Here is a 13,688-nt window from a genome sequence, read left to right on the forward strand (position 1 = left end):
TTTTTTTTGTTTTTGCAAAAAGCTTTATTATCAGCAGAAGGTTATCTAAAGGCTAACCTTGCCAATTAAATTATTCTTGGTTGGCATTTTTTTTAACTTTGATCAATTTGAATGTCTTTCTGCTCTCTCCTAGTCTATAGGGCTTCTGCTGAGTATAGGGGATTCCTTTGTATATCACATTCTTTTTTTCCCCCTATATGTCCTTAAGATTCTGTCTTTATCATTGAATCTTGATAGTTCATCATTATAATATGTCAAATAAGATCTTTTTGCATTGTAATACAAAAGTGATGTGTTAACTTCAGGGATTTGTGTGGCTAAGTCTTTCCCCTGGTTTGGGAAGTTCTTTGGAATCATTTATTTAAATAAATTCTCTTTCCGGCCCTCCCTGGTGGCGCAGCGGGTTAAAGCACTGCACTGAGAAGCTAAAGCCACCTCCGCATGAGTTCGATTCCTGCCTGCCCCGGAGGCGACCACATGGTGTGGCAGACCTCTCCTGGCCCGCCCGCTGCTCCCCTCAGCAGTGTACTTCCTCGATCTGCCTGTTCTGCTCCCCACTCTGTCTCTGGTGAATCCTCTCACCCTCTGCATCTCTGGCCTGTACCCCAGTTCTGTACGAATAAATAAATCTTTAAAAAAATCTTTTATCTCTTCTTCTGGATTAGTCTAATATGTGCCTTTTTTGAAGGAATCCCTCCTCTCAAATAGACTTTGTTTACTCTTTTTAACTATTTCCCTTTTTCTGCTGAGAACATCTTGAATGAATAGTAAGGTCATGAGACATAATATCCAAACTTAGAAGTAACGTGAAACTTTACTTAGAAAATTTGTCCTGGATCTCAAAGAAGTTTCACTACATAAGATCACATCACTTAGCTTTAGGATTAAGATTTAAAAATATCTCTGAATCCTACCTGGGGTGCAGCGGATTAAAACACAGCACTACAAAGCTAGTCATAGGCACTTCAGCATGAGTTTGATTCCCAGCGAGGGAGGTGACTTCTCCTGTCTCGCCTGCTGATTGTCTCAGTGTACATCATTCCGCCTGTTCTGCTCCCCACTCTGTCACTGATAAATTCTATCACCACCCCTGCTCCTCTGGCCTGTACCCCAGTTCAGTATGCATAAATAAATACATCTTTAAAAAAATTAAAATATCTCTATTATTTAATATAACATTAAAATAAGAAGGCAAATCTAGAGAACTCCCCTTTCATAGCATATATGAATTGCATATAAAAATAAAGACAATGTGGAAAGATAAAATTCAAAATTCACTAAAAAGTGAATTTTTTACGGTCTTTACATAAAGACTAGAAACATTACATTTTTTCCTTCAAATATTGCTTATAGTTTTTGTTTTTTAAGGCTTTGTTTTTTTCAGTTTTACTCATTACAAAATTAAGATGATTGTACAGAGGTTTTCTACCCTCACACATGCATAGCTTCTCCCAATAGCAATATCACTCACTATAATGGTGAAGATAAACCTACAATGACACATCATAATCATCCAACTCCATAATTTACATTGGGTTTTACTCTTCATGTTATTATTCTACAGGCTTGTGAAAATCTATATCCTAGTTATATCATCATACACAGTAGTTTTTTTATTCCCCTAAGTGTGCTCTGTGTTCTAATCATCTTCCTCACCTCTGTTTCATTCACCTCTGATCGCTTTACTCCATAATTTTTTCCTTTTCCAGAATATCATCCAGTTAGAAACCTTTTCAAATTGTCTTTTTTCATTTAGTCACATGCAATTAAATTTTTCTTGTGTCTTTTCATGACTTAATACATCACTTCTTTGTAGAGCTAATGTAATATTACATCGTTTTGATTACAGCAGTTTATCTATTGAGCTACTGAAGGAAATCTTGGTTGCCTCTCATGTTTTCACAAGTATGAATAAAATTGCTGTTGACATCTGCCACTAGGACACAAGTTCCTTCCTAGTAAAGTGAAATGCTGAATTGGAATGGTACACATTTGCTTAGTTTTCTAAGAAACTGCTAAGTTGTTGTTCCAAATGGTTGTATCATTTTATATTCCCACAAAAATGAGAGTTCTTGTTGCTCCACATCCTCCCTAGAATTTGATGTTGTCATTGTTCCAGTCTTCAACTATTCTGCATGTAAATTCATTGTTTTAAGTTTCCCTGGTGGTATAAGATACAGAACACCTTTTCTTATACTTAACTTGCCACTGGTATATCTTCTTTGGTGAGATAACTTTTAAGGCCCACTTTTTATAAGGTGTTTTTTTTTTTTTCTTATTGTGGAGTTTTAAGAGTTCTTTTTCTTTTAAGTTTTAATTGTATTTTATGCTTACAAGAACTGGGATGTAGGCCAGAGGTGTGAGGGATGAGAGGATTCACCAGAGACAGGGTGGGTAGCAAAACAATAGATTTACTGAAATACATTCACTGCTAGGGGAGCAGCAGGGGAGGCTGGAGAGGTCAGCTGGGCCATTTGTGGGCTCAGTGAATTCTGGCAGTGTGGTGATAGAAGATAGCACTGAGACTTAACCCTCTGCCACCAGGGAGGCCACACTCTGTAGGTTCTTGATAGTCCTCTATTAGATACTTCTTTTACAAATATTTTCTCCAGTGTGGTTTATCTTCCAATCTGCGTGGTATTGTCTTTCAGAGAGCTCAAGTTTTTTGTTTTATTGAAGCCCTGCAGATCTGTTACTTCTAGCATAAATCAAGTAGGACAGGATGCCTCAAACTGAAGTTGGGTGTGTCCCTCCCAGGTTGATTGAGCTCTGATAATACTCCTGCAGGTCACACTCTGGTTAACTAGTTCCCCTAAAGGCAGATCTTGTTAATCTCCCTTCCTGTGCCAGAAACCAGAGGTTTTTACTTCCATTAAATAGTGTGGGGCTCTGGTTGAGCTCCTGGAGTTAAATCTCAGAATATTAGGGGAGACATCTCATGACAGAACTTCGCCTGAGATTTTGATTCCTAAGAGTTGTCTACACAGCATCCAGCAATATGTAAATTATAGTTCAGGTTTTTCTGTCCCAGCACTGATTCATCTGGCAGTTTCTGCTCCTGATTCTCAACTTTGGTAAACTGTAATTGCCTATTTTTATCTTGCTCGTCTCAAATCTTGGGGGCAGTACTTTGCCCTGCACCCTTTCCTCTCCTGTGCATTGAAGAAGAGTAGTTAGTGATTTCTTTAGTCTGTTCAGCTTTTTACTAATTGTTAAGATGGAGTAGTACTGTCCAGGTTTTCTACATGCAGAAAACAACTTGTATATTTAAAAAGTAACTATGTTATTAGTACTTTTTGAAATTTTAATACGTGTGACATTGTTACAGGATAGGGAGAGAGGGGGACCCCTGAAACCCCAAACCTGCCTGCTCTAAGTGGCTTCTGCCATCCGCCGCGTCAAGACAAAACATATAAAACTTTAATGAAAAGGGACTTTAATATAGTAAATATACAATACGGAACACAAAGAATATAACTTCTAAATCAAACATCTGAAGTTACCCACCCCCTTTGGGCAAAAAATCAACCCAGAAGGGATTGGCCCAAAGCAAGGCCTGAAAGCCCACCACAAGACTAAAGCACCTTCTGGCCGGGACCCATAAAAAAGGGTCAGAAATGGCCAGCCAAATCTGGGAGGAAAAGAGCAAAATCAAAATCAATATAAACACTGCCATAGTCACCTCCCTACCGGTATCTCACCCACATCTGCCTTAGCTAGTCCAAGGTCAGGAAACAAGCACGGTTTCTTCATCACATGCTTGCTGCTCCATGTTGTTATACCAGAATGGGACGCACTACCAGAAAAAGCCAGTCACACCGCTGCAAAGACAAGAGGAAACTTTATTGCAAGCTCAAGCTTGGGCCCAACTGCACACCAGAGGCACATGGGTGGCAGGAAGGGCCCAGAACAAAGGGAAGAGCAGATTATATAGTCCCTTTTTGGCTCTGCAGGCCTCAGGACAAAGGGGTAGCTAGTGATTGGTTTGGCTGACCTTTACATGGTTTTCTATATATATGGTGAGCTTGGCTTTTGGCCAAGGTGATTGGCCCCCTACACCTTATCTATATAGGAATGCACAAGAATGTAGGTCCCACCCCGGGAAGGTGTGGGGTTGTTGTAAAAGTTTCCCCTGGGGCAGCGGTTATAAGAACATGGCGCTGATTATGTTCTGCACATGTGGCTTCCTCAGGTCTTCTTGTTCTCCATCCTGCTTCCTTCTTTTTTCTTCTCCTCCTCCTTTTCTTCCCCAATTCCTTCTCTTTCCTTTTTCTCTGCTCAGCTTCACCCTCCTTCTGAGTGCGGCAGGGAACCTGGAACTTCCCCTTTGCCTAGGTACCACCCAGTTACAACATGATTATTTTTTTAGCTATAAAATTGGGAAATGTAAAGTTCATAGCAGATATTCAGATAACACTTTCCTCAATTTAACAATTTTTAATAGATTTCTATTTTTTCATGAAAAACTAAAAACTTAACATTCTTATTTACTATATGCTTATATGTATATATATATAATTAGATGTTTAGATGTTATACAAACTAAAGGGCTATTTTTATAATCATTGTCTTAATTCATTAGTATTTTCATTTTTATTTCAGTATTTTAAATACCACAATTCATTCTCTTTCTATCCAGGTTGAAGATTGTAAAGATTTCTTTTAAGTGCAAACAGTTTTTTATTCAACTTAGGAAAGAATTGGTAAGTATTACCTACTAGTTATTAATATAAAGATGTATTTTAAGAAATGGCCATTCATGAGGAAACTTTTGGTGCAAGTAAAACTGTTAAATCCTACTGATAACTGTTTACTGAGTTCACATTTTATGACAGTCTATCTATGCCCCCAATTTCTATGATTCTAAGTTCTTCTACATATCCATTCTGCTTTGTCTTGAACCTAGAAACTGATTTCTCAATCCCACTATTCACTGTTAGTCCCCAAAGTCCATTCATGTGGGAAGTATCTGAGTATTTTGTATGTTTTTTTTCTTTTTTCTGCTAAATCTGTGGTATCTCCTTTTGTTTTAGAGAACGCTAGTGTTTAGTTTTGTTTTTACTACATGAATATTTAGTATATTTCCTCCTCCTGCTAGAAAGGTAATGTTCCTTTTATAAAGTACAATGTATTGAGTCACTGTACAAAAACAATATTGGAAAGAATTTTTTCCTTTAAGTGGTTTAATCATTTTCAGCTAAGCTTATACTTTACTTCCACTATTTATTAGAAATGTTGGCAAAATAATACAGACTTCAAGTGATTATATATGTTTGTGTATAAAATACATAAAAATGTATTTGAGTCAGCTACATTTTATCAGAAGAAATTGATATATATTCAGTGACTAAGCTTATCATAAATGCTTACAAAATAGAGGCTTTTTTCAAGAGTTCACTGAAGAAAAACAAAATATAAAGACACTAAGTCTAGACGTTGATTTATATATGACATATAATGTTATATGTAGAATACCAGTATTTATAACATCAGAATTACCCTATGAAACTAAATAAAATTCATTTTATTTAGAAGTCAGTTGGGGGTAACTTACTGGTTTTCTATAACAATTGCAAGAAGTTATGTAAATTCAATAATTAAAAAAAATTTGAGATCACCTTCCTTTTAGCGGTTTCTTAGTTCTTTTAAGTAAAACACCATTTCTTCGCTCTGTTCTAAAGGCCATTGGTGATCCTTTTCTTTACTGGTGCTTCTCTGTGGCGCCCACTTTCTCTGTTTTTTTCTCTGACTCTGTACCAAGGCTTTGTCACAGTTGCTGGTTTTTCTTCAGTCCACGTCTGCTGCACATTTCCTTGAGCCTTTGCTAATGACAAATAGTGGTTGCTTTCTTGCAAAGGGTTGTTTTCTTTGCTACTCTTTTTTTTTTAAAGTTACTCATTTATTTTTAACTGAGCTAACATCTGGTTATCCCCATCACATTTAACTACCATAGTGAGTCCGCCTCTCCCACTTTGGTGCCATGTCTCCATAGTAAGCGATCAAAACTTAGTTTTTGAGCTTGTTCTTTATCTGACTATGAATTCAGTTACTTTATATTCCACCTATTAGTGATACCATCTGGTATTTATCCTGTTCCTTCTGACTTTATTTCACTTAGCATTATCCTTTCAAACTCCATTTATAATGTCATAAAGTCCATAAGTTTATCTATATATTTTTAAAGATTTATTTATTTTTGCATACAGACCTGGGTTACAGGCCAGAGGTGCAGGGGCGGTGAGAGGATTCACCAAAGACAGAGCAGGGAGTAGAACAGGTGGACTGACGAAATACACTGCTGAGGGGAGCAGCGGGCGGGTCAGGAGAGGTCTGCCATGCCCTGTGGATCACCTCTGGGGTGGGGATCAAACTCATGCTGAAGTGGCTTCAACTTCTTTGTGCTGTACTTTAACCCACTGTGCCACCAGGGAGGGCCTATCTATTTTGATTGCTCACTGGTATTCCCTCGTCTGTATATACTACATTTTAGGGTATATTCTCATCTGTTCTGGAACACTTAGGTTGTTTCCATAATTTAGTTATATTAAATAGTGCTGCAATAAACATGGGAGAATTTCTAATTATGTTTTAAGAGTTATAATATTACTGAACAAGGTTTATGTTTTACAAACCTTTCCATTTATTTTAGTACATTCTTATTGGATAAGCAAAAAGGATACTATAGAAGTTTGTGTTTTTAAGGCTAAAATATTTATTTGTGAGAAGTAAATTAAATGGAGCATTTAGATACTGATATTTTGTCATTTTGTCATTTATTACAGCATGAGTCTAGAGAAACATTATTGGGATTTAACATGGTGAATTATAGAGCATGTAAAAATTTGTGGAAAGCATGCGTAGAACATCACACATTCTTCCGTTTGGACAGACCACTTCCACCTCAAAAGAATTTTTTTGCACATTATTTTACATTAGGTTCAAAATTTCGGTACTGGTAAGTGTTGGGTTTTTCCTGCCTTTAAAATAATGATCTAGTTTATTGAGCTACAGAATCTTTGTTGCTCATACTTACTGAGGCTGGGTAATAGTGTAGAATATGGTCTCTTGTCTATATTTTTCAAATAGTTCTATTGGTTCTTGTGGTATAGTCAGATAAAAGAAACTTGTTCTGTTAACTAAATTCCAGGTTATCACTTCTTAAGGTAAAACAAATATTTTTATTTATAGTCTATATTGCTTCTTAGTGTATTATTAATAATAATATTGCAATAATAAAAGTATAGCAATAATAGTATAGTAATAATAATAGCATAGTAATAATAATAATAGTATGATGATAATAGTATAGTAATAATAATAATAGTATAGTAGCTAACATTTGTTGAGGTCTTACTATGTACCAGCCATTGCATATCAAGACTGACCAAATCAGTGGCAAAGATATTTAGTCTAGACCTTCTCTACTAAGCATTACATGAGCATTTCATAATTTTCACTGCAATTTTGTTAAATACCAGAAAACTTTCCTTTGTTTAACGTACCTTTATTTAACTTCTAAAAATCAAGATATCTTTACATGAGCAGTTATTTTGCTTTTTTAATTTATGAACTATTAAATTATTTATTATAAAGAATTCAAAGCAGCTTTTAAGCAAAATCAGGCTTACTTATTGAATATTAATTCCAGTTTCCTGTTCTTAAAATTGTCTTATCACTTATTTGTGGTACCTTTTATTTTTTCTTGAAGGGAATAATCTTTTCAGAGATAACTAAATTTGAAGAATCAGTTTTGCCAATGGAATTCTTTTTTTGTTTTCAGGGTTTTTTTTTTTTTTTTTTTTTTAAAGATTTATTTATTTATTCATACAGAACTGGGGTACAGGCCAGAGGCTCAGGGGCAGTGAGAGGCTTCACCAGAGACAGAGTGGGGAGCAGAACAGGCAGATCGACGAAATACACTGCTGAGGGGAGCAGCGGGCGGGTCAGGAGAGGTCTGGCTCGCCATGTGGTCTCCTCCGGGGCAGGCGGCAGACGGGAATCGAACTCATACGGAAGTGGCTTCAGATTCTCAGTGCTGTGCTTTAACCCGCTGCGCCACCAGGGAGGGCCTGTTTTCAGGGTTTTAAAAAATTTTTTCAATACTACTTTTTTCTCACATCAACGTTAATTTTTGGACAACATGTGATTTCTCCCTTCATGTGTGGTCACCTGCGTTATTCCACCACCAAATCACCCATAGCCCAGCATCATATTCTTTTGTGTTCATCTCCCATCCTGTTTTCACCTTTTCCCATCCCCATCCCCACTGGATATTTCTTATCTATGGTCAGCTTTCAAGGTTTGTCTTTGTCCGACCCTTTGGTTGGTTTTTCTATATTCCATGTGTAAATGGAGTTATCCAATATATTTTTTTCCTCTTGATTCATTTCACTTAGCATCAGTGCTTCCAGCTTCATACCTGTTTCTGTGAATGATCTTAATGTTTTTTCATTGCTGAGTAGTATTCCATGCTGTATCTAAACCATATTTCTTGATTCATTTATCTGATGAAGGGATTTAGGCTGTTTCCCTATCTTGGTTACTATGAATAGTGCTGCAGTAAACATGGAGTTGCAAGTTTCTTTTCAAGTTAGTGTTTTTGTATTCTTTTGGTAGATTTCTAGGCAAGGAGTAGCTGGGTTGGTTCATTTTTAGTGTTTTCTTTTTTTAAGAATTATTTATTTATGCAGACAGACCTGGGGTACAGGCCAGAGGAGCAGGGACAGTGAGAGAATTCACCAGAAACAGAGTGGGGAGCAGAACAGGCCTACTGAGGGCAGCAGCGGGCGGGTCAGGAGAGGTCTGCTGAACCATGTGGTCACCTCCGGGGCAGGGGAATCGCACTCATGTTGAAGTGATTTTAGCTTCTTAATGCTCTGCTTTAACCCGCTGCACCACCAGGGAGGGCCCATTTTTAGTGTTTTGAGCAACCTTTACACAGCTTTCTGTAGTAGCTGTTTATATTCCCATTTGCGTTGTAAAAGGCTCTTTTTTCTTCACCTCCTTGGCAATACTTGTTGCTGGTTGTTTTAATATGGCCTATTCTCATGAGAGTATCTCCTTGTGGTTTTTATTTGCAAAATTCCTTGATAACAAATGATGATGAACATTTATTTCTATGCCTGTTTCCCATTTGCATTTCTTCTTTGGAAAAGTGTCAATTTAACTCTTCTGCCCATTTTTAATTGGGTTATTTTATTTGTTCTTGTTGAATTATGTGAGCTCCTAGTAGATCTTCAGTTATCAGTCCATTATCAAATATATGGTGTGCAAATATTTTCGTCCATTCAGTGGAATGGCTCTTCATTTTGGTTACTGTCCCTTGCTGTACAGAAGTTTTTTAGTTTGACATAGTTCCAGCTGCTTATATTCTCCTTTGTTTCTCTTATTTCTAGAGACAAGTTCTCAAAGGTATTTCTGAAATTTATGTCATGGAGTAGTTTGCCTATATTTTCTTCTATATATTTTATTAGTTCATGTCTTATTCCGAAGTCCTTATCCATTTTGAGTTGATTTTTTGTGCATAGTGCAAGATACTATTCTAGTTTCATTCTTTTGCATGTGAGGTCCAATTTCCCAGCACCATTTGTTGAAGAGACTTTAATTGTTCCAGCGTATGGTTTTTGCTCCTTTGTCATAAGTACTTTAGCAGATATGAGTTTTATTTCTTGGTTTTCAATTCTATTCCATTGATTTTTAATTCTGTTTTTGTTCCAGTGTCAGGCATTTTGTTATGGTTTTGTGATGTAGTTTGAAATCATTTTTCTACTTTTTAGTCAGGAGAACTTTGGTTATTCAGGTTCTTTTGTGATTCCATATGAATTTCAGCACTATTCCATTTCTTTTAAGAACACCATTGAGATTTTTACTGGAATTCCATTAAATGTATAAATTGTTTTGGGTAGGATGTCCCTTTTAATGTTCATTCTTTCAGTTGACGAGAAGGGGATATCTTTTTGCTTCTGGTGTCTTCTATTTCTTTTTATAATTTTTTAATAATTTTACAATATTGTGTATATATATATATATATATATTTTTAAAGACTTATTTATTTGTGCATACAGAACTGGGGTACAGGCCAGAGGCTCAGGGGCCGTGAGAGACAGAGTGGGGAACAGAACAGGCAGATCAACGAAGTACACTGCTGAGGGGAGCAGCGGGTAGGTCAGGAGAGGTCTGCCACGCCATGTGGTCACCTCCGGGGCAGGCGGGGATCGAACTCATACGGAAGTGGCTTAAGCTTCTCAGTGCTGTGCTTTTACCTGCTGCACCACCAGGGAGGGCCAATATTGTATAATTTTCCTTGTATAGCTCCTTGACTTTCTTTGTTAAGTTTATTCCCAGGTATTTATTTATTTATTTATTTATTGTACAGTTGAGGATGGAATAGTTTTCTTAGTTTTTCCTCTTCAGACTGATTGTTTGCATATAAGGTTATGGATTTTTATGTATTGATTTTGTATACTGCCACTTTACTAAACTGGTTTATTGTTTTAATTAAATTTTCCTGGGATATTTTAGGGTTATTTGTATGTATTATATCATCTGTTAAATAATGATAGCTTTTCATCTTGTTTCCCAATTTGGATTCCATTTCTGACTTTTCCTTGTCTAATTGCTCTAGCTAAGACTTTCAGTTCTGTGTTTTATATAGTAGTGGTGAGAGTGGACATCCTTGTCTTGTATTAGATATTAGTGGAAAGGCTTTCAATTTTTCTCCATTGAGAATGATGCTAAGTTGTGGGTTTGTCTTATAGAGATGGCTTTTATTATTGTTATATTTTTTCTTTTATTCCAAGTTTTTGAAGAGCTTTCATCATAAATGGATGTTCAACATTATCATATGCTTTGTCTGTATCTACTGATATGATATAATGGGTTGTTTTTTTCTTTTTGTTTATGTGAATTATGTTAACTGACTTTTGATGTTGAAACGTCCTTGTTTCCCTGTAGTAAATCCTGTTTGTTCATGGTATATAATTGTTTTGATGGATGTTGGATTTGGTTTCCTAAGTCTCTTATGGCTTCTAGTGTCTGTGTTCGTTAGGGAGATTGTTCCATAGTTTTCTTTACTTTTATTGTCTTTGTTTGATTTCAATATTAGTGTGAGGTTGGCCTTAGAAAATATACTTAGAAATTATATATCCCTACAACCTTCCCCCATAAGATAGTGTGGGGGAGATTCAAAAGCAGTGCTTAAATAGAATGTTTCAGTAGGACACTAGCTATAAGTTACAGGCCTTTGGAATGAGGTTTTGGTGAGCCAGGACATAGTAACTTATTGGGAGGAACTTTCCAGGGCATAGCAGAGAAAGGTTTCTATTCATGAAAAATTATTTCTCTTATATTTACTCCCACATAGAGAAATACTTGAAAATAAAAATTTCTATGGAATTTATCTTTGGTCACTAATGGAATAACAGTAATTGTATACTTCATTCAGGTAGAACTTGAATGTAATCCGCTTGCTTTCCTCTGCTAGAAATATATTGTCTCATCTGAAATTATGATGTTATGGTATGTGTTGTCATTTTACCTTATAGTTCTCTGTAAAAGTTTATTATTGTACATATTTATGTATTTCAGTGGGAGAACTGAAGTCCAGTCAGTCCAGTATGGCAAAGAAAAGGCAAATAAAGACAGGGTATTTGCAAGGTAAGCTACTTATATTTCAATGTCTGAATTTTTATTTTTATTTTATTGAGGTATAGTATAGTTAGCATGTAACATTATACTAGCTTCAGATAGTCAATATTTTATATTTTGCAAAATATAACCACAATAAAGCATATACAGTTACAAAATTATATTTCTTATCATGAGAACACATAAGATCTATTCTTTCCATAACTTTCATATATACAAAACAACATTATTAATTATAGTTTCATGTTTATATTACATCCCTATTGAATTTCTTAAGGAAAGATTACTTACTATATATGATTACAATATTACCACATGAGTGTTTCTTTAACTAAAGAATAAATACGGTTTTGGGACTAGTGAAATAGTTTGCCTAGGTTATTCATTCATTTTTTTCTTCACATGAATTAAATTAACTTGTGCCAAGCACTGTAACTCTGACTAGACTGAACACAAATATTATTATTATTTTTTAAATTTTTTTTATTATGCATATAAGAACTGGGGTACAGGCCAAAGGCGCAGGGAGTGAGAGGATTCACCAGGGACAGAATAGGGAGCAGAACAGGCAGATCTACTGAAATACACTGCTGAGGGGAACAGCAGGTGAGACAGGAGAGATCTGCTGTACCACATGGGTCACCCCCATGGGTGGATATCAGACTTACGCTGCAGTGACTGGCAATAGCTTGATAGCTCTGTGCCACCAGGGAGGCCTAAATATTAAGTTACTAATACAACATTTTGTTAGAAGGTTTTTCCCCCTTATTTTTGAGACACATAATGGTTCATTTCTTCTATTATCCTGCCTGTTTCCACACATTTTAAAATCATATTGTTAAAAAATAAGCTACTTTTTGTTTAGATACCATTTATTTATTAGCTTCACTTTTTGTTATATGTCAGATTTGTTTTTCCCCTATAAACTGATGTGATCAGATTTGTTTTAGAAGATAATTTTATGCACATGGGTAAAGCATAGATTAGCAAATAAAGGCTGGGTATCCAGAGAACAATTGTAAGGTTATTGTAGTAATCCAAATAATAATAACAAGGTCTGAACTAAAATATGGTGGTTCAATAGAAAAGAGGAAATGAATTTGTGACACAAGTTGGTAGTCTAACTATGCAAAAGTTGTGGACGAATTGGATATAGGTATGTTTGAGACAGGATTATATAGACAGACTGTTGTATTTGAGTGACATAAAGCAGACAAAGAATATAGGGGAAAGGACAAATTTTTAATGGATAGGGATGATGATTTGTTTGATTGTTTTATTCACTAGTAACGCAGAGTAATATGTGGAATATGGTAGGTGGTTTTTTTTTAAATGAATTAATTTGTTTTCAGTTTGAATGGCTTAAACAAGGTGTTAAGTCCTTAAAGAATTTATGTAGTTAGTATCTACTGCCCATGGAGGCAATAGTTTTCTTAAATGGAAGAGAATTTTGCTTTTAGTTTTTGTCAAAAAGAACTTTCTGCTTTATGTTTCTGGAGTAAAAGAGTTTTGTGGGTTTTTGCTTTCCTCCAAAAGTAGAAGTTGCTTTGTTTGTTTGTTTTTTCTATTTGTTTAAGCAATAATCAGTATTTTTAAAAAACTCTTAACAATGCCAGATAACATAAAAAAAAAAAACAAAAAACAAGCACAGTGCAGGTATTTAAAAGTGTTTTGGCATGTACTGTTCAAACTTTTGCCATGCGTATTATGTCTGTGTACTTTTGATTTTAAAAACTGTTTCAGATTTTTGGTTGTTTGCTTTAATCACTTACAAGTGAGAATGTGCCAGTATACCATAGGCATTTTCTTTGATGTTATATCTAGAATCACTGATAAGGACAATAAATCTTTATAGAATAAATCTTTCAACCCTACACTGCAGATTTAACTTTATGATTTTTCCTTTCACCCTGTCTCTCCCTGCCAAGTCTAAGTCACTGCTGACGCTATCTGAGATTGTGTCAGTACTACTCCCTGACTGCTTATAAAAATAAATAGTAAATAATAATATCAGTCCTTTGTGAGTAAGAACTTTTGAAAC

General features: G+C 35.6%; 1 protein-coding gene across 1 annotated transcript in view; it reads left to right on the forward strand.

Annotated features, from left to right (window-relative positions):
• PTPN4 (protein tyrosine phosphatase, non-receptor type 4 (megakaryocyte)) overlaps positions 1-13,688 on the forward strand; it is a 154,624-nt gene that overhangs the window by 94,114 nt on the left and 46,822 nt on the right. The window contains exons 11-13 of the mRNA XM_004674719.2: positions 4,640-4,703; positions 6,783-6,955; positions 11,588-11,656. Of these exons, the coding sequence (XP_004674776.1) occupies positions 4,640-4,703; positions 6,783-6,955; positions 11,588-11,656 (306 nt within the window). The remainder of the gene's footprint in view (positions 1-4,639; positions 4,704-6,782; positions 6,956-11,587; positions 11,657-13,688) is intronic.

This window comes from Condylura cristata, unplaced genomic scaffold (assembly GCF_000260355.1).
Source record: "Condylura cristata isolate star-nosed mole 26May11 unplaced genomic scaffold, ConCri1.0 scaffold00002, whole genome shotgun sequence".
NCBI classification, from domain to species: domain Eukaryota; kingdom Metazoa; phylum Chordata; class Mammalia; order Eulipotyphla; family Talpidae; genus Condylura; species Condylura cristata.